Here is a 27,386-nt window from a genome sequence, read left to right as displayed (position 1 = left end):
GTGGCACAGCACATCCCTGGCTGCAACAGAGCCACCGAACAGCGAGAGCCTCTGGGAGCCACAGCCAACAGCATCAGAGGCAAAGCTGATACTGCTGCTCGTGTTACAGCTTTTCACCATCACCTTGTGAGCTGTGGGTGTCTGACAGCACCAGAATGACACTGGCTCCCAGGGACTGTACCCACAGTGGGCTTATCCACGTGTGTGAGCAGGCATGGAGCTGCTTTTGGGCAGGCAGATACAGCACCTGTCCCATCACTGCGTGTGCACCAGCTGTGCAAAGTTCTGCCAAATTTCCAAGCTGGCCCTGAGAAATAATCTGAATTAGCCCTAAATTCAGAAGAATAAATGCAAGTGTTTCACAGAGTAGATACTACATACTCTGGATTTTCTAAACTTTAAGCTTTCTGGGATGTTTATCTCTTTTAAGCACTGGGCAGCTTAGTCTGGGACATTCAGGGCTCTCCCTGGAGTGAGACATTTCTGTTCCTGGTGCCCAGCCCCACATGCTACAGTGCCAGCACACCCCAGAGCAAAGGGAATCCTCCCTGCATCTCTCTGAACTCAGCTGCAGCCAGAACTGTCTCAGGAGGATTTTCTACAGTTAGGTCCCATTATTGGTACTAATCTCAAACACTTAAAATGATGGATTACATTGTCCAAAAAAAAAAAAAAATGGTCTTAGAACTTGGCTTTAAGGCATAGCTGAGGGTATTTTTTCCTTCCTCTGGCTTCTGCACCTAAAGCAAGCTTTGAACTTCTCTCTACAAGCACATTGATGAAGGACAACTTCAAATGAGGTCAGAACGTGCACAGGTTCAGTGATCTTCAGAAACCTGATTTTATCAAGGCACTGGCATCACCAGACATAGGAATTAAATCCTTAAAACCAGAAACACTGTTGTACTTCTTGGAGTCTGATTCCTAATGTCAGTGATGTTGAAGATGTCAATCTGGGCAGCAGTTCTCCCATTCCCTTCCTTGCATAAAGAATGATCCCTACATTACTCAATTCAACTACATATGATCCTACAACTTCCCTAGGTTTATTCCAGACCATGAAGCTAAGCACTACCAGAAAAGGCTGTTTTAGAGACAGATAGCAAGTGTCCTCTTTATGAATAAGACCCATGAGACTTGTGTTTATCCCTCGAAAAGTGGATACTGCATAAATAAATCAAGACAGTAGAAGGAACCAATTGGATCCCCAGGCCTCTTCTGAAGGTGACGTGGGATCCTACAAATGATTCAGTGATTTACAGGTCTTTGTGCTGTATAAACCAGAAATTGGTGCAAATCTTTCCCTTTGCCCCAGGTAATGATGCAGGTGGGAAATAAACTCCTTGTACTGTCCGATTTCAAGCGGTTCAAAAGGGCAGGACGAGAGGTGAATGGAGGATGGTTATTCTAGGTCAGGGACTGGGGTGGGCAGTAGGAATTGCTTCACTGGTGAAATCCTCACCATTCCTTGTGTAATTAGCCACTTGTCTATGGGCTCCATGTCTGAGTTCCCACCTTTACCTCTCCTCTGTGTTGAGAACAGAAAGGTCCATAAAGAGAGAAACCACAGCAACAACCCGTGATAAAGTAATAAAACAGTTAAAAACTTCACAAACACAGACACACATACACACACAGAGATGCCTACAGTAGCTTCTGGCAGCAGCTGTGTCCCCCTCTGCCTGCCAGCTCTGTCCATAAGGGGACAGACCTCACCCAGAATTCTGCACTTCCTACAGACAGTTCACAGCGTTTTAGCACTCCCTCCATTATGTCCTTAGAAATAAAAATAATAATAATAATAAAATAAACCAATCACTGGCTGGTAGTGAGGCTGATGTTTGTCATCTTCTTAGAAGAAGGAAAAGTGAGGCTGTACAAGCTACTGCAGTCAGTGGGACTACACTGGAAATTCTCATGTCACACTCTGTGGAGTCCCCTTTGTTTATGAAGCTGTGGGTTGCAGCACACCCTGCTCATGTCCTTGACCTCAGCAGACAGACTGTGCCCCACACAGACAGCACAGCAGCTCTGCACTGGTGTTGAGTGGAGGGAAGTCAGGGCAGTTTGCTGCAGTGTCCTGGCAGCCTTTCAAACTGCCCCTCTTGAAAAGCGCAGAGGTTAAAGGACTGCTGATGCATCCAGCTCCCCTGAGCAGACTGCAGACTGCATGGCACAGCACCACAAACACTCTAAGATGGTTTTGTGTCCTTCAGCATCTCCTCCCTGAGCCAGGGTGGGATGCAGAGCCGTCTCCAGCTCTGGAAGGGCTTGCTTGGGCTCAGCAGAGTGCAGTGGCTCCAGTGAGCTCAGCAGAGAGCCACTGGTGTTATGTACATCCACACACAGGACACCTCTGCTGTTCCCATTAACACAGGTAATGGAGAATCAGTTGCAATCTTGTATGTCTCATTTTATGAGGAGAAAAAAAATAAAGGGAAATCATTCCAATTTCATCTACTCTCTGTGTAACGCCAGAGAATTGTTTCTTGGACACCTCTCCTCCCAGTTGTGATCATGCAACAACTCAGTGGCAACAAAAGCAATTCCCAACATGGAAAAGCAATATTAAGAAAACAGTGTATTTTTAGCTCATCTTGTTTCCAGCTGCTAAATCACATTAAAAGACAGCTAATGCCACGTGATCAGCCCTGTCTCTGCAGACCATTCTGAGAATGACTGCATTAGAAATGTCGGATGTGCTGAATTCTACCACTGGACAACTGTGCTGGAACGAGACGTGTGTGAAGAATGTGTTGCAAAGCTTTTGGCTCCTCCCCAGAGCTGTTCTTAAATTAGCTCTACCCAAATTAAAGCCTGTCTTTTCATTTACTGAGCACTGCCAGTTTTTTGCTACACACAACTGGGGCTGGTAACTTTAGGAGAGTTTAATTTTTATTTCCTTTAAGAAGAGACACCCACAAGCCTCACAACAGTTGAGAAAAAGTGTTTACCAATTACAGAGAGACTGCATTTCAAAACAAGGTCTTCTGAGTAGACATTACAGTCTCCAGGACCTTTGAAAAGAGGCTGAAAGTCTTGACATCTCATAGCCTCAAGTTCCACAACCAATAAGGCATTTACCCCAAAAAACTTTGACCCACAGATGAGCTTAGCCACAGCCCTTTGAACTGACAACACTTGGGGCAGAGCAGCAGCTCCGATGGTGTGGATGACAGGTTGTGCTGGTGCCTAAAGCAGAACTGGCTGGGAACAAAAGTGTTAAGTAATAAAGACATGACCCTGAGGCCACTGAGGGAATACAGCTCCCTTGACCAGCTAAATGCAAGCCCCTTGCATTTGGTTAGCCAGAAACAAAGAGCAGAATCTCAAATCCTTCCCCAGGTCCTGCCAATAACAGCTGAGTGATACTGGGGGCTTGGGATGTCACACTGGATTCAGGAATTCCTGTGTAGGAATATTTCTGCCCCTGCCTCCTCATGCCTCCCCTTTTCCCTCAGTACTGTTGCCATGAGTTTTTGTGGGGCTGAGCTCCAGCTGGTCATGGGGCTGACCTGGATTATAAATTGCCCTTCCTGCAGGAGGACAGGGACAAGAAATAGCAGGTAGGTTTGTGGGGTGGGGGATGCTCTGTAAGAGCTGAGGGCCTGCTCCCACTGAATGATGGCCTGGGCAGACAGGCAGCTGTGATCTGACCCCAGCTGGCTCCCAACACAAATTCTCCCTGGCTTGAAGCACAAGCTGCCAGGCATGTCAGCTGCCCAGAGCATTCCCACTTCATGAAAGAACCAGGGTGGGATCAGCCAAGGCATGGGGAGGCAATTCTCCCCAGTGAGAAGCATGTGCACACTGCATTGGCTCTCCCATGCTACGCTGGCTCTGCCGTGCTCCCTAGTGGTCATCACAGCCCAAAACTGGACTGGAAAAGGCTCTGAACCTGCTCTGTCCTCTAAAAACTTACACACAGCTGCATACAAAAGAGCAGCAGAGTTTTTAAAAGCAGGATGGTAGAAAGGGGTCAAGGGATGATCTGAAAGCTCCTTCACTTCTGCCTTCACCGAGGGATGCAGACAAAGCTGCCCAAGCTCTCTCACCCGTGTTTTAAGTGTCAGCTGCTGAGAGGTGACAGCACATGGGGCTCTTCTGCCCACACAAGAGAGCAAGAGCCTGCCCTGGGCAGACAGAACAGGCTGCAAGCAAGGGCAGTTATGGCAAAGAACATGAAGCATTAAAAGTCTGCATCATTTCTCTCCCTGTAACTCGCTCGTGTATCTGTGCACTCAAAGCAAAGTCTAGTAGATTAAGACTTTCACAAGCAAAACCAAACCAAGCCAATGCACATCAGTGTTCACAGGATATTCCCCACTTAATTCTTCTCAACTGTGATTCCAGCCAAAGAGCTGGACTCCCCAGACAAGCTGCAAGGACACAGGATAATTTACCCACTATGATTCTGAAGTCTTTTAGACTGAAGGGCAGCATCTCTTTAGAGATCATTATTGAGCAAGTACTTGCTCCCAGATATCAATTTCAAAATAGCCATTACTACCACGTTGGTGGAATCCAGAATGAGAAACTCAGTCAAAGCAGCCGCCTCCAGCCGCCTCCAGGATTCCACGTGGATAACAAAACACAGAGCTGTGACCTACCCCTCCCGTGTTCTGTTTCCGAACATCCAGGGCAGATGCCAGTCCTTTGACAGCCTGTGGATCCTCGTACGTCACGCTGGAAGAAAAGAACAAACCACACAACTAGCAAGAAAGTCCAGCAGTCATCCATGAGGAATCATGCAATCATAGGAAGGCCTGGGTTGGAAGGGGTGTTAAAAGATCACTCATTCCACTCCTGCCATGGGCAGGGACACCTTCCACTATCTCAGGCTGCTCCAAGCTCTGTCCAACCTGGCCTTGGACACTTCTAGGGATGGGATAGCCACAGCTTCTCTGGGCAACTTCTGCCAGTGTTTCACCACCCTCACAAGGAAGAATTTCTTCCCAATATACAATCTAGCCCTTCAAACTCTCTCAGTTTGAAGCCATTCCCCTTTGTCCTGTCACTCTAGACCCTTGTAAATAGTCTCTCCTCATCTTTCTTGTAGGCTCCCTTCAAGAATCAGAATTAGGTCACTCCAATCCCTTCTCTTTTCCAGGCTGAACAATCCCAATTCTCCCAGCCTTTCCTCATAGGAAAACAATACTCTGGATGCCCTGATTTGCTCCCCTGGGAACCAGAAAGCACATTCTTTTTCTTAACAAGACTTGGAGGGTACTGTCTGTACCCCAAGAAGAGGAGCTTGCTCTGTACAAAGGCCATCCATCAGTTTTGGAAAGCACCTTGAAGCAAAGAGAGTAAGATCAGCATTATGAAAGGCAGGCAAACACGTCATGAGGCACCCTAAGAATATCCAAGAGCAAGTGGGGGACTGTGAAAAGCGGCCTGATTGCAGATTATGTTTAACAAAGATTTGGAGATGACATCTGGAAGCCTGACCTCGCTGTGTGCATGGGGGGGAGGCAGAGCAAGACTCAAAGAGAGATGAAATTATGCAACTGCAGTGAAGCAGACAAAGAAATGCACTATTTACAGAGCAGTTAAAAGCTTCTTAAATTGCAATGCAAAAGGGACATGTAGCAGTCAGGTGACAGAGGCAGCAGCAGCATCTCACAGAGCACAGTGGTGAACCATGAGCTGCAGCAGACACAAACATGTGCCCATACATCAGCTCCTGGGAGGGGCTGCCTGAGCAGGGGGAGCCCTCTCTCCTCCTCATGCTGGCTTCTCCCAGGATGTGAGCACAGAGCTGTCACACCCAGAGCTGTCACCTACACACCACAGCAAGTCACACTCATGCCTTTCCTCCTCCCTGCTGCTCTGTTTATACAGTGCACAATCCAAGGAAGACAGAGCAATCCTCTCTTGTGAAATCATGGATGATCTGTGCTCCTTGTTCCATTAGGTACGGTGTGGGAAGAGTAGTTTTGTGCTTCATTTAGCACAAGATACAGAGGGACCTTGATTAGATCTCTCTTGCAATGCATCTCCTTTCTAACTGTACATTAAGGCTCCTAGCCCAATATCTCCAGTGGTGGCTTATCCCTCTACATTACAGAATTTCTTCTCAGCACTGATACCATAGCTGAGGCAGTACAATAGCTATATTGATAATTGCAAATAAAAAAGTCCAATAAATTTGTAGGCTTAAGTTTTCTAAATTTTTGATAAACTATTTAATAGCATTTCTTAGCTTGAGACAAGATATTGATGATGTTCTGAGTACTTCCTCTACCATCTGAAGCCAGGGGGTAAGAAATAATATATGAAAAAAAAATACCTGAGTGTGTCTTTTACTGAATATCACTTGACAGGGATCAAAGAATTTCTTAATAAGTGCATAGATTTATTTTACATTAAAATAATTTGACCTGTTAAATGCCCTTGAAAGTGCCAGATTTGCAGCTCTAGAAATGCAAGCCCTATGCATATAAACAAATTAGGGGTAGCATGAAGCCAGGCAAGCTACACTGCCTTGACAGCCGGTGAGAGTCTGACTGGGGCCAAAAGGAGAGTTAACTAGATGGTAATTCTGTTTGCAAGCCTTTGATGACAGTAATTCAGTCACCAAAGTACATCCATGACCTTCAGGTGAAGGACCCTTCTGCTCCTGTATCTCAAACACAGGTGGATGGGATGACAAGCCTTTAGGAGAAGGCAGAAGTACATGCAAGCACACTTCCAAGTTTCCAGTGAGCTCATTAACTAAGACAGTCAGTACCCAGCCAGTCTGCTCTGTCCAGCAGCAGGAACTTCTCCACTTGCTCATATTAATAACAACCAAAAGGACAGAGATTGGATTAAAAGCAAAAAAACATACACCAAAACTAGTTTTTCAGTCTGAAGTCAAGCAGTTTCAGATTTATGCCCTTAGAAAACAGCAGTGCCATGACTCAGTGCTGAAGACAAATTCCAACTTACTTCTTTCGCTGCTCAGCCAAGGAGCTGCCTCTTGTCTGTGCAAACATGTCAAAGTCATCACGGGGATTACTGTGCTGGAGGGAGCTGAGTGTGCCACTGACACTGTTTGTGCCCAAGTCTGCAACCAGAGGAGAAAAAAGAGTGAACCAGTGAAATTACAAACCATACACAAACACCATCATCATTAACAGCTGCAGCACTGAGGGCAGTTTTGTTCAGGAAAGGCTGGAGGATGCTAATCATGTGTTCTTAAAAGAAAAATGTAGAGATGATCTAATTCATCTTGGAAGCAGCACTCCATAAATGCTCCTCATCAAGAAGCCAGCATTTGGGAATTGGTGTGAACCTGCTGCCAATATCCTGAGATATTCAGTGGTCACTAACACAGTCCAAAATTTTGGGCATGGACAGTAGCTTTCTCCACAATGTTTTCTCTCAGTTACTGACTGTGAAACCAACACTTTCAAACAAAGGGATATGGTATTGGTGCAGTGCTGAAAGATGTGGAGAACCTTCAGTCAAACCCAGTGATCCAATCACACAATCTTTGGTTTGATTTAATGCAAACCACCAAAGAGTTTCATAAAACCATTCACCCAAAGGTTTCAAATATTATTTGTAGAAGGGGAATCAAGAACATCACCAGGCTGATTTCACAAAGAACTATAACTAAGCAGAAATAGAAGTAGTAGTAAAAGTTCTGCCATGAAAACAACCTGCACCCTCTCCATCAATCTTCCCTCTGATTAATAAATCCCTCCCTTTGTGCCAGACTGGCTCTCAATTGCAGATTGCCACAGTGCAGGAGAGTGGGAATGCCTTCTCATCCTCCTATAAGCCAAATACCCAAACCTTTTGGAGGCCACATGGAAACACTAATAGGTAGAGGAGAGCATGATCTAGATCAGGTACTCACCAAGCCCTGCAAGCTGTGAAGAAAGTGAAGATGGAGGTGCTGAGTTTCCGACCATTGGGCTCACCACAGCTGGAGAGCCAGGACCCAAATCTATTAAATTATCTTCTGTCACCTCATTCAGTACCTGTCAGGACACAAGAAACACAGAAGTTACACATACCAGAAATTTCTTCTTGCAATGCAACATTAAACATCACGATTTTCCACACTAGGTATAACTACTTTCAGAAACAAAACTTCTTTGTTATGACTGAAGTGTCAATAGAGTCTTTGCTGAAGTTTGCATCACACTGCAGAAGGGGTAAAGCACAGTTAACAGAGGAAATAGGAATGCAGAATAGAAAATATAATAGAAATACAGATTCATCATTAACTCAGACCTTGAATGCTATCAAACAACTACAAAAGAGTTTCCATTTAAAGAATAATTAGAACTCTTCAGCTTGGAAAGGGGCTGCTTAAATAGGAGATGAGAGTGGTTCTTAAAATTATGAATGGCAGGAAGAAAATTAACCTGAACAGTGGTATGTAAGACATGGTGAAGAAAAATTTGGTGAAGCAAACAAAAATCATTAAGTGACTTGATCAAATGTAAACAAAATATTTGTTATATATAAATGCAAAATAAATATGTAAAAATGCATAGTGCAACTGTGGAACTTATTGCTTAAGGACATTGTGAACTCCTAAAGTCCACATAGACTCAAAAGCAATCAAAAAAGTTAATAGAGGAGTGAAAATCCATCAAGGATTGTAAACACAGAGATGTTTTACTGTGAAGTTACTTCCTGAGCTTGGGATTTGCCACATTCTTACTTTTCCTGGCATCCACCATTAGCCAGTACAGGCAGGACACAGGGCTGGGCAGGTAAAAGGTGTGATACTAGTGACAGTACTACAGCTGGTATGAGAGAATCACTGGAGTGAGGTACTTACTCCATTGCTGGCGTTCTGTGTTGAGCGTCCTGATCTGTATCGTTCAAATCTGTTCAGAAAAAAGAAAAACCAACATGGATTATCAAAGCCACCAATAAATAATAAAAACCATGAGTTTATAACCAAGCCATGACATGCTTGCCACTGAACTTAAGTTTTCTCTGGCTCCAAAGGGAAGCCTGAAAGCTTTAACTCCAAGCCAGGACAAAGACAGGATTGCTGAGAAGTTGCACTCTTGGCAGAGGTAGATTTTAAGTTGACTAATCTGATCTTGCAGCTCAAACATGCTTGAAAAACACTGCAGGATTTGTCTTTTGGTTCGGGGGGTTTTTTTAATCATTAAGTGCTTTGTGACAGACTGTTGTGTGAGCCAAGGGACGGGAGGAACTGTAGCAAGAGCGATGCTCACAGCTCAACAAGCCAAGCACTGCAGCTCATCTCACTCCCACTTACCAGCTCCCTCTTGCTGCAATAATGTAAATCAGGAGCCATATGTGTGTGGCACAGCCCAAGCCAGGCACATGTGGCATGAGGGACAATGAACAGCAGATTCACTGCTTAAAACATCCTGAGTTGACTCAAAGATGGTCACAGGCTATGCTCAAATAGGTTGGTACTTTCCAAGAAGGAAAAGCAATGATGTTGGATAAAACCTTAATTCTTCTAAGGAGAAGAAGTCAGGTGAGTCAAGCTCTGATCTTTTCTTTACTCTGTGCATCTGGGGCCACAAACCTAAACCCAGCTTTCATGAAAGTCTTCAAGGCCAGGCTGGATGGAGCTTTGAGCAACCTGGTCTAGTGGAAGGTTTCCTCACCCATGGCAGGGGGTGGGATTAGGTGAGTTTTGAGGTCACTTCCAACCCAAACCATTCTGTGGTTCTATGAACTCAAAACAGCAGGTGAACTACCTGCTCCCATGGCCTGTCTGAGCCCAGTCTGATCTCCTTCCTTACCATGGAAAAGCACCATGATTTCTTGGAGGTCTGAATTTTTCAAAGTAGTTTCAGAAGTAGTCTCTCTTTCCAGCAAAAAGCCCAAAATATTCATATAATCCTACGGGTTTTCTCCCAGATGGACCAAATAAAACAGGGAATGTCGAGCAAATGAAAATGTTTTCTTAATGCAACAGAGGAAAATGCAGACTTTAAAGGCAGCAAAACCAAATTCAGCCCCAAATTTCAATTTTAGGAAACTGTGGGTGTTTGCTATTACTGGAAATCCAACTCCCTTTGCTGGAAACCTAAGACACCTCCCACCTCATTTCTCACCAAAAGGCTTCTGTTCATTTACATCCCAAGGCTTCACAGCAAAGGCCAGAGCTCCTGCTTGAGTCACTGACAGAGCTTGGTCCCTGTGCTAGAAATCAGCATGATGGATGTGGAGCTTTTGGAATAGCAGAGGAGGAACTGGAATTTATTGAACACTCAGACCAGTGCAGCTATTCCACCACAAATGGCTTGCTAACATCACTCAGCTCCCCTTTCATGAATAATGACTACAAACACATCAGCCACAGTCAGCAAAGTCGCAGATGGGGGGAAATAGAAAAAATATTAAGGGTGACCAGACTAAACCTCGGTGATAGTTACACTCTGGCACTCGTAGAACCCTGCTTGTGCATGAAACACACACCATTTCACACAAAAAGCCAGCGTTTGTTTCAAAGTTTGCCCCATCTCCTCTGAACGACGAAATCAAAGGCAAAATCGAGGGCACCAAGTCGTCTTTGCAGCCTTTGCCGTGACAGCACAAATTCACAGATCTAGAGTCTAATTTATTTTTAAAGGCTTGAGAAACAAAGCCCTGTGCTAAGAGCAAGGAACAAAGGGTACTCTTTGGTGCCTCGCTCCCCAGGCCTGTCATTAAGGGGAAGATTAAACTTTCCCAAGACTGCAGCATCACGTGTCGCCTCCTGCAGCAGATGTGCCTGACAGCGCCTTTGTCTGACATGTCGAAAGTTCTGTGCCCCAAGTCCTGTCCCTGGGGATGATTCCTACAGACCAGCTCTTCGAAACATTAGCTCTGCACAAGAAAGGCTTTTTTTGTTTTTCAAGGTTTGAACTGTTGCTTAAAAACAAACCCTTTGCATGCACGATGCTCTCACCCACCTCAGGCAGCTCCCCTCGTACCAGCACTGGGACTGGAAAGCTCAGAGATCAGAGGGCAGAGAGAGCTCAAAGGAGCCTCCTTAAGCCAGGAAGCAGCACAGAGATTTGTGCAGAGCCTGGGCTAGCAGGGGAACTAGTGACCGTGGCTGTGCTATTTTCAGTCCCAAGTCCCTACACCTATACAGCCCTGCACAACAGGGACTCTCAGATTCAAGCATTTTCACAAGGTTGTATTGCATTTTATGGATATGCCCCACAAAAATTCAATACATAGTAAAAAAAATTATAGTATTAAAAGAATCAACTGAAACAGGAGAAACAGGGATGTGACCATAAAAGGCCATAAAAATACTGTGTAAATGATTCCTGTGGTTTGGTTCTCTGTGTCATGTTAGACCCTTGGCCCAGAAGGCCCAATTTCACCAACTGACCTACTTTATTCTTATGTGAAAACCTTGAATGAATGTAAACGCTTGCTGGGAAAGATGCCCCACCTTTCATATCGGAGGAAGACGTTATTTAAATCATCATTCACGTGCAGCAGCTCCTCTGTGACTTCTTCATTGGACACTCGTGAGATAAGCTCCACAATTCTCTGCTGCATGGCTCTGCAGGTTCGGTTCAGTTCCTAGGAGGAATGCATTGTGCACACAAGTCTGATAAGCAACAAGCAATAAGTAGATTTAGTTGAGCTCTGTTCACAGCCAAACATATCCCCCAGCTGAGAAACACTAAGACAAGTTTATCTTTGCATGATTAAATGTCACCCAAAAGCACATCTAATCAAACGCCCTTCAAGAGATGATGGCATAAAACCTTGAGAGCCTATTCACAATTCAACTTCCTGATTCTTCTTTAACTCTCAACACTTCAGAAAATAAATATCTGTATTTTAGTCATCTGTTTTAAGAATAAAACATGTTAATACAACACCTTCCCAGAAGAGAGCTTTCAAGGAAAATTCAATCTGCTCTTTCTGGCAGTATCATCCTTAAAAACTAAATGATGTGGATGGTGGAATATGTGGGGGAGAAAAGGTTCACTAGGGCTACCACAAATACTAAGTGTGTGCTAAGATGAGAACTTACCAACTTCAGAGAACATGAAAGTAAAGACAAACCAAGGAGAAGGAGCATGAAAAGCTAAGTGTTCCACACACCCCCCAGCACTGAGACACACAGAAATGTTTCCTTCCACTGAGCAAATGCACAGACAAGAGACTCCACAAAGGCAACAGGGAGTTGCAGAAGAACATTTTAAGGAATGCAGAGGGAGAGCATTTATTTTAAAAGCCTCTAATTAAGAAATCTAGATTTCAGTTTGTTTAGACCAGCAGTTCTCATGCTTCCAGGATATCTCTTCCATCACCAAATACTTAGCAGAATCCCGAAAGGCCTCAAGACCAAAGGCCAAACTGGTCTGCTGAGGAGAACAGCAAGAAGAAACATGACGTATGGCAGGGTGCCTCTGATCAGGCCAACGGTTTTACTTCAATAAGCACTGACATTCCAGCTAAAGCATGTCCCTCTGTCATCTTCCACTCCTCCCAGCTCCACTTCACAGCAAAAATTCAGCACTAAACAAGGATGACTTGTTGGTACACAGCCTTCAGGATGAAAGCAAAAATGTGTTTGTTTTCCTTGCATGGTCTGACATCCTAAGCTCTGGATAAATTTCACCTAGTGCAATCCAGCTGCCTTAACAGCTTGAGGAATGTGTTCTCCAATGTCAGTTTTGATCCCATCACTTTCGAAGCAGATTGTGACATTTCAGAGGTTTGTTTGCTGCCTTTTTGAGAGGGCTGACAGTACCTATCTATTCTGCTCAGAGCTGGCTCTCTCACAGGCTGTTTACATTTGATTGTTGGAGAAAATGTCAGGAATTATTTAAGGAGGAGGGCTATATAAACCTCAAAGCAAGGAGTCCTTGCATGCAGCACCCAGCTCACAGCTCTCAAAAGGCTAACCATCCTTTGTGATCAAAAATGGGTTCTCCCCAGCTCTGTGATTCAGATTTAGGCTGCATCAGAAGGGAACCAGCTGGAATAAAGAATCGTTGCTGTCACTCCATTTTATGATCAAGTTCTTTCACCTTAAAGCTGTGCTCTAAGGTTACGCTGTCAAGATGCTGGTGGTTGTTTCTCAGTGTAAGCAAACTGTTCGATTTTGGCCTGTCATGGTTTCCTGGAAGCTGCTTTTGTTTTGAGCAGTTCGACCCAAATGGGCAGTGACTGAAAGGCTCTTTATTGCAAAGCCTCTCATCAGCTGCCATGATGGCTCTGAGACAAACACACAATGCCACTGCATGGGAGAGACCAGTTTTTGGATGGATTTCAAACTCTGATGTATCACGGAGAGCAATTCCCTGTCGTCCTCTGAACGGATTGCTGTGGGAGCCCATCCTCCCTGCTGCAGAATCCAAACAGAAGGCTATTTCTGAAGCTGTGGAAAGGCAAATCCCACCTTAAGGGCAGCAGCTGGAACATCAGATCGCAATGCTCCTCATCTGTGGGACTCTGTGACTTTCCTCAGTGACAAGGCCACCCCACGACCACGAGCCTTGGGAAATAGGTGTGAAGGCTGAGACGTGAGCTCAATTTATACTGTTTTCCCTCTTGAGATGCACAGTGCTGCATTGGATTGAGATTTTCCAGCAGAGAAATCGCTCCTGATTACAGAGTCTAGCCCTCAGAACTTACCACAGAACTTCACCTGAGCACCTGCCCTAAGACACCACACCTTCAGGAAAACACATCTTCTGGAAAGACAGTTAGCTCATGGATAAAATTTCAAGTGGCAGAGCATCCACAGACCCTAAGCATTCTTTAGTCCAGATGGAAATATGGAGTGCTTTTTCCTGCCTAGTGACTGGGAATGTCTTGACACTGTACAAGTGATGATGGGGGGTGTAAAAGAAGCAGGAATGCTCAGGGCTTACAGAACCTGTGGCAATTCTAAGCTGCTTAGTGGTAAAGGAGACCTGATATTCAACATTGGGGAAAATTTTTGGCTACTGAAAGAGGAAAGCACTGGAACAAGTTTCAAGGGAAGTTATGAAATCCTTGTCACTGGAAGCTTTAACAAATGAAGAAAATCAAGTGATGGCACTTGCCAAGGTCAGGCATAGCCCAGATCCATTATGGATCCAAGCATGGGCTGTGAAGTGAGCTACAACAAAACACACCCCCCCAGAGAAACACAAGCACAGGAAGAATCATATGTTCGAGGAAACCTACCTGGAGTAACTCAAGGTCAGAGGAATCCTCTTGTCCAGGTACCATTTCTGTCAGCATTTCAGACATCACTTTTGTATTCCCACGAACAATATCCAGCTCACTGCGCAGCCGGGCAATCTAAATTGGGGTACAAGACAGCAAAACACTGCATAATCTTTTAGTTGAAGCAGTTCATTTTCAAGAACTGACTTTGAGATATCTCTGGTTCTGTCTGACTTGATATCTCAGGCTCCAGACATTCTAGCAGGGAAAAAACCAAGTAAGATAAAAAGTTTACCCAGGAGAAAAGGAAGAGAAAAAGAGAAGAATTATCATCACAAACCCAGATGTGCTGTGTCTGTATGGAAGGGAAGCAATTGCAAACAGCACCTAAAGCCAGACCTTGGCTGTGGTGCCTCATTCCAGTGTGGGGAAAGATGTACCCATTTTAAGTAGAATCTTTGTCTCTGTGAAGTTATCATTTTGCAAGGAGAAAAAAGTCCTGTATTAGGACATTTGCAAGGGCTTGACTTCCTACATCTGTGACATTCTGTGCCTTGAAAGGAGAGGGGTTAATGGGAATAACTGCTAAAATACTGCTGAGAAGGCTGGACCAGCAGATTGTGCTGCCATTACCAGGCCACAGAGACACATCCAAAGCCCAGATTTTACAGTATAACAGGAAGAAAGATTACTAAATAGAGCCAGACCTAGCAGACAAAGTCCAAAGAGTTAAAATTAAAGTTCCTCTGCAAATTAATTTCTAATTTGATTTGCTGCAAGAGTCTCACTCGAAAGAATCAACATGCCAATACCTGTTCAGAATTAGCAGTGATGGGACCAGTCACATTCAAGGCTGGGGCCTGAGGAGCAGAATACGCCGTTGGAGAGGACGAAGAGTAAGAACTGCTGCTCATCCTTTGCTGAGACTGGGAATTGTGCATATTTGCTGCAGGATCAACTTCAGGAACACTCTGCCACATCAGAAAGAGAGGAATTCAAAAGCTGAGCTGGGACAGCACTTGCTTTGTCAGCAACCTCAGGCCAAACAGGCTCAAATATAGAACATAATTGCACCTTGTGGGAAAGGTCAGTGCAACTACCAGAAAAGATTGGCAGCTCCAAAAATCTTCTATGCCCATCTCTTTTGACCCAACGCACAAGCATTTAAGTCCATTTAGTTTTACAAGAAAAGTGAGAAGCAAAATAAAAGCAAAAGCCAAAGAGAAATAGTTATAAAGTTCTTTAAACTAGGAATTAAGTTTCAAGCTCCCAAAAAATGATGTGATACGTAGATACTGAATTTAATTAACCTTGACACAAGAATTGTAATCTCTCAGTCCTTGATCACTTGCATTTGCCGCTTCAAAGATTCATTAACTTCAGTTTTCAGAGTGAATAATCAGAACACCTGTGATCATTAAGTTACTTCCAAGCAGCAGTTCTGTCGACTTTCCAGACCTAACTTTCCAGAGGTGTAAAGTTCTCACATTACTGTGGAATCAGAGAGATTCAGACTCTATCCCTAATAGACAGGCAGACCTTGGCTCAGGGTTATTACCAATAGAAGCAACCACACTTTTGAGGAAAAGAAGTAAATGTCAATCATAAATCCTGCTGGGCTCTCCTTGAACAAATTAGTTGCATTTGTTTGGTGGTCTTACAAGATTAAATGTAACAATTTACAACTTTTTAGTTTGATGACTGACTCAAGGGAGGAGATAGCTTATCAGTCTGTATTATGCCTCTTGCATGCCCTTTCACTATTAAAATGTTCTTCCAGGAGTGAGATAATCAGTCAAATTCAGAGAAATGGGAGGGGAAAAACGAGTAGTTATCCAGCTATTTAGACATCCTGGGAAAACAGCCCCGGCATTGCAAGGCTGTAGCTTACCCTCTGTGGTGTGTGTATTGGAGACAGAGCATCGAGATCTGCCATGGGGAACTCGATGCCTTTCCTCTTGAGTTCTTCATAAATGTGCACTACTCCAGTTAAATCGGGGCTACTTCGGAAGGCATCGGCCCAAGCCTGGAAAACACAAGGGATTATCCAGAAACCTTCCAAATGAAGCTCCAGCCCCACCCTGACCTCAGATACTGACTGTAAAAGCTTTCATAGTCTTCAGCTTCAAAGGAAAGCTGGAATCATCAGACCTGGTCTAAAAGATCCTGCAAGTATTAAGACAGTCACCTATACATTTTATTCAGATATAAAACAGACAGGAACTCAGTGCAGAGTAGCTGTAAGTAGCTCCTGACATCATCAAAATCCGTGAACATATATGAAAGTCTCTTCCCATCTCCTCTCCTCAGCAGTGATTGATGCTGATATTTTCTGGCATATTGTACAGCAAATGACCCACTAGTAAAGGTCTGTGTGAAAGATTCAACAGATCTAACCAAAATTCACAAAGCTGTAAAATCATCTTAAGTAATCTCCATTCACTTTGTGAAACATCCTCATTTGTTGCCAAAGGAAAAGCACAGCCACCAAGTTGTCTTATTTGGACCAGACTTAAATTTAAAAAAAGGTCCTTTCTGAGGTTCTTGTCTTGTGAAAGAGACAGTCCCCTGAGCAGCAGAACTAACGACGCCTGGGTTCTGACAGAGCATATCCAACAGTCAAGACACCCCAGTGTGGCACAAAGGACAAGTTTAAAAGAGAGAAATTCCCACAGCCAGAACATTCATAATATCTCTCCTGCATGAATTCTGTGGTGTCTAAAAAGACTTCAATTCACGTTTGAGCTTTTCTTTCAGTGGGAGTACTAAGTGCTTCTCTTGGCTAGCCAGCCTCCTGCACTCACGAAGCTGCTGGGAGCACAGGATGCTAAAAGCCTCAACCCCTTTCACTTGTGTTGGAAATGAACCAAATATTAAAAAGGTAGAGGAAGGAAAAACTGAAATATTATGACTCAATTTAAAAATGAAGCATTCCACAAACCCCCACATGTGTGGAGCAGGGTATCAGTGTGCTGGATCCAGAACTACTGCAAGACACATGTGGGCTCAGAACTTAATTCATTTAGTCATCACTTTTACACTAGTTATGTGACTATTTTTACTTTAAAAGCTCTTTTAACCATTTTGTATATTTGAGAGAACAGAAATCCAAGACAGCAAAGTAAGACAAGAAATATTAATTTTTAACTTGCATTCCTATCCTGTTCAATTCTAAGAAAGAGCATTTCCTACCATTTGTGCCCAGGAGACAATCCATTATCAGGTGCAAACAGACAATCCTGGGTTTGCTTCTCAGCTTTGTTAAGAGTAAATTAACTACATCAACTGTTCTGATGCAGTGCAAGTCCAAACAGCCCTGCTTGAGCCAGAAAAAACAGCTCTGACAGCACACAGCCATTGTTTCCTTGGAACTGACCTTCCAAAACATCCCCAAATCTGATGGAGGTTTTGACTGCACAAGTAACTCCACCTTTGCCATTTCACTCCCTTTTCAATTTACATCAGAAGCCATCTGAATGAGGCTTCTACATAATGGTGTTCACCACTTCAACTCTATTTGCAAGCAAATGTGAAAAGTGTTAGGCAAGGGATGTTCTATTTAATAATCATCACTTGAAAGGAACTTAGAGGGAAAAATATGCTGCATTCTCTCCCCAGTTTTTAGTGAAGCTTGTTTGTCCAGGAGGATGTACATTTTCATCCCCTCTTTCATTGGCTTCCTGTGGATTTTGCAAAATGATCTCATTTCATCTGCACTCCACCTTTTAAAAATATTCTCTGTTCTGCAATTCTCTTCCCTGGAGAAGGAAGACACTTCCATTTGTATTCTTCTTCACCTGAGCTGGGAGCATTATCTACATTAGTGTGTCTCAGAGGTCACAAGAAGGACAGGCACTATTGTCCTAAGTGCTGTCTACACACATTGTAAGACAATCCCTGTCCTAGACAGCTTACAACCCAACTAGGCAGCTGCAATATTAGCTCTGCTTTATGGATAAGGAGCTACACTAGAGCTTAGGAGAACTGCCCATTGTCCAAGCACATGTAGGATAGAGGGGAGATTCAATTCAGAGCTTCTAAACTATCAAATATAGGTACTTCAGGATAAATCCCACTTGGATCCTCAATGTGCCCAAACAGGTCACATAAATACCATTGTAAATCCAGCCCCTAAATCAGGGACCATCCCAGTGTTTGGGCACTGGGTGACAGGCCAGCTCTTCTCAGGGCACAGCGACAAGGAATATTTCCAAGGCCTCCTAGCAAGGTGAAGAAGGAAAGATAAGCACTATGTGAAGTATGCTAATTCATGTACAATGGGAAATAGGTTGAGAAAGTGAGACACAAGATGCTCAACATCTCAAAACAAGTCTCTAGATAAGAAACTGGATGGCAGCTTTATCTACCCTTGTTATGGAAAGGCCCATGAATTTCACAGCTGTGTGCCTGAAGACGTGTGCTCTTTGTATAGTTCTCTTCCAAGTCTGGGCTATTAATCCTCATTTCCGTTCTTATTAATTCTCCAATTGAAAAATAGAAAGGGATAAATACAATAATGTTGGTGGGGCAAAGTTGAGATCAGCCCTCTGGGATGGGGTTAACTCCAACCCCAGGTTGCTCTACAGAGCACAGCCTAAGCTGAGTGAAGCTGTCATGGGGTATTCTGGGGGTGTGTGTCCATAGGGCACCTGGGATGAGTGACTGCCATCACTCTTCCAAACTTGTCAGGCAATCTGGAAAACAAAGTCCCCTACCACCTCCAGCTAAAGAGACACGAACCCACCCACAGGCAACCTTCATAATTTTCAGGCTTTTTATATCAAAAGGCATTTAGTACCCAGAGTGAGGCTTTTAGCTCTACTGCACTAAGTCTCCTCAGATAAAGCTCTGTTTAATACACTGAGGCAATGACTGTGGCTTTCTGATTATGTTACAAACACTCCCATCTTAGCTGCATTCATGATTGGGAATCCATTTAAGCCCAGAGCCCAGCAAAACCAACATTCCGTAAAACAACATAGAAACACACCCAGTTTGTCTTTATGGGACAGTTTTTAACCTCATCTCTTGGTCACTGCATGCATCCGCTCTCCCACCAAAGCAGGCAGAAACCTGAGGGCTCAGTCAGATGCACAAGAATTGCTTTTAATAATTTCATGAATTTTGTGCTATTTTTTTAAAGCCACAAAATCATATACCAGAAATAAAGAGACTCCCACTGACCCCAACACAATGCCCACTAATTCCACCACCCTACTTATTTCCTGTTCAAAAATCACTTATTTACATTGTCATGCTCTAAGGATGCCCTATCCCTGTATCCAAATAAGAAATAAAGCAGCAGAAATCCAAGTGCATGCTTTGCCATAAAAATCAGAAGTATATCTGGCAAATGATGCTGTGCATTTGTAAATACCTCCCCACAAGGAACACTGCAGCAGGTTTATATCATTTTAAATACGCAGTGTCTTTTAGTCTCTGGTGTATGCAGTAGCCTGTGGAAGCTTAGTGATAAAGCTTCCTATAATTGTCAGATTTCCTCCAGGCAGGCACCAATGTTTCCTCATGTGTGGCTAATGGTTTGTGGAATTAACACGGCTGTTTATTGTTGTGCTGCACAGAAAGAGAAGTGGCAGACAGGCCCATGTCTGAACTTCCCACTGCAGGCAAGGATCTGACAGTGTGCTTTTACTGCACAATAACCACAGAAAAGACACCAAAACCATTTTAATTCCTATATGGTCATTTACTCTTCTATAACCATCTTTGAAAGGAATGCAGAATGCTTTCAAATGGAGGGAAACAGCTCCATTTTCCAGTCAGGGAAACAGACACACAAAGGCAAATGTTCTGCAGCTGACACCAAAAGCACAATCCTCTGAAATCTCCTGGCCTCAGATGACAAGCTCATCACCGAGGCAAATCTCCAGCTTCTAGATATGACTGTTAAATTGCAAAAGCATCCATTTACCTTGTATTAAATCCTCCTGTTTTAGCTTGGTACCTCTCTAACTAGAATCCAGACAGTTCTCCCTGGATAAAATATCTATGTGTGTTCATGTCTGCTTTTTCCCATCAATCTGGATATATTGTTTGAGTATATATATAAAAAACTTGCCACATTTTTAACGATGACAGCATGTTTAGTGATGCGTAGCATCAAAGCAGACAGTCCTTATTTCAGGCAGCAACATATGGAAGCAGAGACAAGCTGTGTACCTGAATCAGTGCTAGGACTTTATCCTGTACTATAGTGGGGGGGTTGTTCTTGGGTGAGATGATTTTCACCAGAACTCCATCGATGAAGTCACGGTTTGCCACCAAGACATGGAAGCGATGGCCACAGTTCTTCACACAGGTCTCCAACACCTACACACACAAGAAAACCCAACATTCATTGCTGGAGCAAAGCTTGATCGTACACACGGCACCAGATTTTTAAATTTATTTTAGATTTTTTGATAGGAGGGTGAGAAGATAGAAGGGAGATTACACTTATACTCTTACTACTTCTCTTCTTCCCCAGTTTTGCAAAAAAACTTCTCTACACACACATTCAGCTGTACCTCACCCACTGTTAACATATTGGGCATTTTTGTGATCCACCTTTCCTGTTTTCAAGGCAAAGAAATAGAAAGTTTCTTCATCTTCAAAGCAGAACTTTCCAGCCAGTGCAGCTGAACAGCCACATATCCAGCAGCACATCAGGAGCAGGTAAGACAGAGGACATCCTGTCACAGTGAGATATTATCGTGCTGTGCCACTCCACCATTTTCTATATGCCTGGAACACAGCTGGACCCAGTTGCTCCGAGCGATAAGCCATGTTTTAGAGTTGGGAATTCAGGTGAATGATCTTCACTCATTCAAAACACTCCCCTGTGAATGCTCTGACAGGTTATACTTTGACACATTTTCCCCCTGCAACCTAGCTGGAGGCACCTTCCACTTGCCATTCAACTGCCATGGAAGAACAGCTGTTGATTTCTCTCTGAAGAACATGATTAGCATGGAGATAAATCCAACGCGTCACTTCTCCTTACAGCCATGCCTAATAACCACTGCAACTCTGTACCGAGGAATCTGTAATTACTCTCCTCCTTCAGCTACTTTCATCAGCCATGATGACACGAGCTCATTCCTGATGGATTTTGCTCTTTCCTGCACAATGGATAATCTCATGGTTTGGTCTTTGGTAATCTGTCAAAATGACAATCCAGGATAGGAAATGGCAAGAAGACAGAAAGTACGGTTACGCCTCGGCAGGGAGATGCAACAAGAGCTCTGTGAAAGAATCATATGCAGATCACCTCCCCACAGCAGGATAACTCGATCCAGTTACTGCCACAGCCAGCCCAGCACCCCACTCAGGAGGGCTGCACTACCCAGGAAACCTCCAGCTAAAGCCATCAGCAGGAAAGGTCACTGCTAAATTATCCCACACCTTAGCAGTGCTGTCTAAATGCACAGAATATAATTTACACTTTATTGAGTGAAATTAGATCAGCATAAATTAATGCGTTGTCTCCTACAGAGATTCATTCACAAGGGAAATTGTGCATCAGCTACTTGTGAAGCTGAAAATATGGCAAGTTCATCATCCTCACTTGCAGATATGCCCACAGCTGTTGCCTTGGAGTGGAGGAATGGTTGGACACAGGGAAATGAGAGTAGAAAGGAAAACCTCAAAGAGTAACAGATCCATTTGAGCCACTTTAATTTTCCTCAGTCAGTCCTTGGGATGAATAAGAGCCACAAAAAGAAGCAGAAATCAATTGAGTCAGAAAACCACTATGCAAAGCTTCCAGCAGCTCTCCCCAAGGAAGTGAGGAGGCAATTGGAGAGAAGAAAAGGGCAGAGCAGTGGCTGTTAAAGGAAATAGTGTGTACATTCAAGAGAGTGCCAGGAAGAGGAAAATGACAAAAGGGTTCTGCCCTTTGAGGCATTCCAGCCTGCCCCCACTCACCGTCAGCGCCAGCATGACCTCTCTGTAATTTTTGTTTCCATTCAGCCTCTTCTTCAGTGCTCGAATGGCATCCTTGGGCCTGAAGGAGAAACACACCATTTTAACAGACGGCTCAGACAGGCTTTTCACATCCCATAAACTGTGGGAAAATGAATCCTTTGTCGTTTTCAGCTGGACATAAGCACATGGGTTAACTTCAGATCATCTGACTACAACCAAATCAGGGTTATGGAGAAATAGGTGAGGAGACAAGGTACCATAGAAGTCAAGACTGGAAGAATGCCACAAGTCTCCAAAAATTCAGGCTGTTGATTAGGCAGGGAAGACTGACAGCCACTCTGACAAGCCCAGGGAATAAGAGCAGTGATCAGTTCTCCTGCAGACTGCAAACAGCAAAGCTTTCTGGTGCTGGAGGTGTGTCAGAAATGCTATCTACCCAAAGAGCTGAAATTAAAGGCATTGCAAAGAGGTACACCTGATGAAAAACAAAGGTGGCACCCTCTCCAAAAAGTTTTTCATGCCAACCCTCCCAAGCAGAGACTGACCACAGAAAGTATCACAAAATCATTTGGCTTGGAAAAGCCCTCTTAGATCATTGAGTCCAATCATTAGCTCAGCACTAAGGCCACCACTGTACTATGTCCCAAAATGCCACATCCATGTGTTTTTTGAATGCTTCCAAGAATGGTGGTTCCACCACTTCCCTGGGCAGCCTGACCCAGAGCCTGACCACCCTTTCAGTGAAGAATTTTTTTCTAATATGTCATCTAAGTAAGTTGCTCTCCTGGCACAACTTGAAGCCATTTCTTCTTGTCCTGAATCCTACAGGTGGTGCATCATACAGTATTTTGTGAGAGCAGGAGAGGTCTAAGGAGCAGGAAAACCAAGCAACTGATCTGCAAACTGCATTCAAACCATAAGCATCTGCCCCCAGCCTCGCTGCATCTCCTCACGTGCTGAGTACAACTAGAGGAAGATTGTGTTCAGGGACCTTTCCAAGTCTGCTGAAGTAGCACATACCCTTCTTCTGTCTCGTTGATAATGTCACAGATCTCCATGTTAAGTGTCCAGTCTTCACTCTGCAAAGAGCCATCTGTGGCCTTTTCTGTAAAGTAAAGAAAAATAAATCTTTTCACATCTTCCTGATTAGGTCTATACCTCAATCCATCTTCAGTTACTCTGAGCTGAAACTATTCAGTAACAGACAGAAAAAAACAAATCCCTGCTGGCAGTAAACAATGTCAATCCTTCCATCCTGGTTTTAGGGATCAGCATAGAGGTTTCCAGACAGAATCAATTATCCCTCCAGCCCACATAGATGGGCTGTTCTTCAAAGACTCCTGAATTCCAGGGAGAGTAGGAAAATGTCAGCTAATTCCAATTTAAACTCTTCAGATGCTGCACTGCTGGCAAGTTATGAGCTAGGAAAATATCCCCCAAACCAGCATGACCTCCTCCCTGTTTCAGCAGATAATACCTCCACATGAATCGAGGGAGGAAAAACAGCAAAGTGGAGACAGAATTCAAGGAATTTCAGCATGAAAAGACCCACCAGCACGTGAAAACATTTGGTACATAACAGTTCAGGTCATTATATCACGACACCTGTCCTGTGCTATGTCCCTCTCCATGCTGGGGCTCTGTACACACCTCCCAAGCTCTGCCTTCCTCCCAAATCTTCCCTCACTATTTGTGTGGCAGGTTAAGTCACTCTGGCATCACTCAATTCCCGGGGAAGGATGACCTATAGCACTGTGACAGTGGCAGATGCCAACTGTTGGCAGTTTAATTTATAGATGTCTGCAGGAGTAGAATAACCATAACTTGTAGTAATCAGTTGACAAGAACTATTTCCTCCTTGGGATTTCCTCCTAAATCAATATAGTTCTGTCTAGCAGTGCCTGGAACATCCCTGGAATTTTTCACACTCCTCACTTGCAGCATTCAAATCCTATCTGCTACCCACAGTCAGGAATGATGTCAAGTTGAATGTAAAGCCTGTCACTAGAAAGATCTAAAAAGGAGACCTTTGAGCCAAGCATGACCTTCTCTAAATTACTCTGGGTTTTTCTACAGATCCCTGGCATCCAATGGTGGAAGGTAAAGAGGGTAAGCAAACCCACTTCTAAACATTTCAAAGCAGAAACAAAACCAGAGGTACCATCTTCTCCAACTATCCTTCTGTCCACATCTAACCCAAATCTGTACCCCAGGACAAGGCAGATTTTGTTTAGAAAGACCAGGCTCCAAGAACTTCACACATCTCCTTTTGTTTACCAATAGTGCTTTTTCCCTATTAATATTTCCATCACTGTGACTGAGGATACAGATGCCTACAGGCCATAATTATGGGACATTATTTGGAGAAAGACTGTGCCTGGGTAATTGAAGTTTCAGTGACTTATCTACACCAAAATCATGGTTAAAGCAGCTCCACCAAGGACAGCAATTACAGAAGTTTGAGACAAACCAGACAGCTATGCAAAACCCCAGAAGGGAGAGCTGAACAGAAGGGAGAGGACATCATGGAAAAGGAGATTATGGAACAGGAAAATATTTTTTACAGACCTCACTTCTCATTCTGAGAAGCAGCACTGCAGTGTACCCTTTGGGGAGGGAATGAAGGCTGAAAATCTCCCAGCTGGATCTTTTACAGCCATCATCCCCTCATGGTAAAGTTCACTTTGGTCAATGAAAATTCTTTATGCTTGAGAGCTACACAGCTTCCATAATGTCCAATAAATACTGGACAGGTTACTGAGTATTTTTAATTTACTGCATTTACAGTGCAGGCAGAGCTATTTAATGTTTTCTAGGATACAGGAATTTATCTTTGTGCAAAGCTACTTTAAGAATCACTTCTGTTAGTTGCTTTGTGTTCTTACAGTCTACATAAGGTTTTATTGCTACAGAACGTGATCTGCCTTCACCACCATATAGTCCTTATCGCTTAAGAAAACATTTTATTCAACATTAGAAAAAAACCCTTAACACTCAGAGATAAAAAAACCCCATCACTACATCTGATCTGCTAGAGAAGGTGATCCCCAGAGCTGCAAAGGATTTACAAGCCAAATGCTCCAAAATAAGAGATTGTGCCTTAAATAGAGAGTATTCCTTAAGCTGGGCACATCATTTGTTTCCTTAATCTTAAACTATATTAACAAATTTGTGTGTTCTTGACAGTATTTGGCATCAGGCAGCAACTTAGCAATGTTCAGTCTCTCTGGTCTGCTATAATCACTTTTTATATGATTTTGGAAAATGCTGATCCTACACAAAGTTGTGCTGGCAGCCAATTCACTCACTGGTCTTGTAAAACCCATGGATTTAAGGTTTATTTTGACAAAATGTGGATATGGCAGCACTCCATAGGTAAAAAAAGCTGATATTTTGAAGATAGCAGAGTAAAGAGATGCTGCTGCAGCACTGTTAGAGAGGTTAGCACTAGAATGCTCAACTGTGGTCCCTGATAACCTTGGTCATATTCCCTTTTTGAGATACTCCAGGGAAAACAAAATCCCCTTTCTCCCAAAAAATTTGATTACTACCTTTTTATTTTTGCATTTCTGCATACACAGCTGAGACTGCGTGGGTTTAAGACATAACAGTTGTCTTCTTGAGAATTAGTTCTTTTCCCCTTGGGTAATTTTTAATTCGAGTAAGAGTCAGAAGCTAATTTTAGTCTCTTCTTCAGCAAGAGAGCACACGAGCACTTGTCATCTGGAGTTGTGTGTCCTTTGTAGGGTGTGTGACCCAGATTTGCTGCTGCAGAGCTCTCTCAGCTGTACAAAGGAGCTCACTGGCTGCAGAGAAGGTTTGGGTGGGATTTGTCTGAAGAGCAGTATTGTGCTGTGACAAACTGAGAGCCTGCAGAGCTCTTCTAGAGCCAAAACACAGCAGGTTGGAGTTCTGGATTTCTAGTGAAGCAGCTCTGCCTGCACTCAGCTGTAGGAGAATCCGTACCCAACATAGCCAAAATGCAGGAAATTAAAAATGCTCAATAACCTGTCCAGTATTTCATGGACGTTTTGGAAGGCTCCTCCTCAAATAGCACCCAGACACGGCTGACAAGATTAAACAGATTTTGGAAACTAACACAGAACAGCAAAGGAATGGCACACAAATCATGCAAATCCCCTTTAAAAAGTTAATCAGTTCCTCAACCTCTTTCACAACCATTAAAAGGCACCAGCTCATTCACACATGAACTCTGGAATGTGACCAAAAGATTCCAGGGTGCAATAAGAAATGTTAAGAGGGAAGGTGATGAGGAGGAGTTTGCCCTGAAGAATTTATGGTATAGTTTCATTGCATCACAGAAGGGCTGGCAGCTCCCAGCCTGGTGCCAAGGGCTCCTTGCACAGCTCTGAGTGCTGGGATAATGCCGGGTTTGTGTCTCACACAGAGACACGATACCACCAGTGAGATTATCAGAAAGTCTCTCTCTGAAACAAGATGCTATCAGTTCCCACCACGTGTCCCAAATTAAAGCATAAATGTTCTGGTAGGAAGAAAGACAATCTGGCACTCCATGCCTGACACACAGCAGACCTTGGGCACTGCATATGCACACGCAGCATCAGCTTATCTGTAGTCTGTGAGGAAAAGGAGAAAAAACGGTGCTATTTTCTTCATTCACACCTTCCCTCTGAGATCCAACTCTTGTGGCCGCGTTTCCACGCTCTGCCAAACGGCAATATCAGCATTTCCCTACTCATGCTGAAATCCTGTATCCTTTACAGCACTCAGAGGGTTCAGCAGTCTAAAGTTCCCAGTACAAAGAGTCTCGGTGCACACACCCCCAGCCAAGCCTCTGCCCAAACAACCTGTTCTGACCTGAGGTGTCACCATAAGGAAACCAGGTTAGAAATTCCTGTACAATCACCACGTAACAAACAGGTTACACAGGGCAGGAATTAGCTTCTAAATGCAGGAAGAAAACAGAACAACTTTTATCACCCATCTTTTGAAATCAGGTCAAAAGTGGGCTCACAGAGAAACACTAACACTGGTTATCCTCAAAAAGCTCTTCTCTGCTCTCTTCATACCACTGCTCCATGTGCATGTTTGTAGAGCTGAGATTGGAATTCTGACTGCTGGAAGAACTGAGAGCAGCTATTCCAGCCTGAATTATGACAGCACCAGGGTAAAAATCTCTCCAAAAGTCCATCTATAAGTACCAGTCTTTACAGTGCTGTAGAATGATCTTGGGATAAAAGGCAAAAGGGAAAGTTACATGTGGCACTTGCTAGAAATAACATTAAATGGAAAGGACACAACTGTACTTTTCTGTTTGAATATCAGAATCTCATGAATGAACAGATCTTTATGTTCAGAAAACTCACAGT

General features: G+C 43.7%; 1 protein-coding gene across 3 annotated transcripts in view; it reads right to left on the bottom strand.

The window, feature by feature from the left end:
* TOM1L2 (target of myb1 like 2 membrane trafficking protein) overlaps window positions 1-27,386 on the bottom strand; it is a 56,890-nt gene that overhangs the window by 14,492 nt on the left and 15,012 nt on the right. For 2 of the 3 annotated variants that reach the window (XM_021550010.4, XM_021550018.4), the window contains exons 2-12: window positions 23,056-23,140; window positions 22,036-22,114; window positions 20,290-20,439; window positions 16,001-16,135; window positions 14,922-15,080; window positions 14,128-14,244; window positions 11,387-11,520; window positions 8,786-8,834; window positions 7,850-7,973; window positions 6,934-7,051; window positions 4,611-4,686 (exon numbers count right to left, since the gene is read on the bottom strand). In XM_021550010.4, coding sequence (XP_021405685.1) covers window positions 4,611-4,686; window positions 6,934-7,051; window positions 7,850-7,973; window positions 8,786-8,834; window positions 11,387-11,520; window positions 14,128-14,244; window positions 14,922-15,080; window positions 16,001-16,135; window positions 20,290-20,439; window positions 22,036-22,114; window positions 23,056-23,140 — 1,226 coding nt within the window. Of the gene's footprint in view, window positions 1-1,462; window positions 1,529-4,610; window positions 4,687-6,933; window positions 7,052-7,849; window positions 7,974-8,785; window positions 8,835-11,386; window positions 11,521-14,127; window positions 14,245-14,921; window positions 15,081-16,000; window positions 16,136-20,289; window positions 20,440-22,035; window positions 22,115-23,055; window positions 23,141-27,386 lie in introns of all 3 variants that reach the window. The other variant, XM_021550004.4, reaches the window with a different exon arrangement.

The sequence above is a fragment of the Lonchura striata genome, chromosome 14 (genome assembly GCF_050655825.1).
Source record: "Lonchura striata isolate lonStrDom1 chromosome 14, ASM5065582v1, whole genome shotgun sequence".
Lineage (NCBI taxonomy): Eukaryota > Metazoa > Chordata > Aves > Passeriformes > Estrildidae > Lonchura > Lonchura striata.
This window is presented reverse-complemented; position numbering and strand designations above follow the sequence as displayed.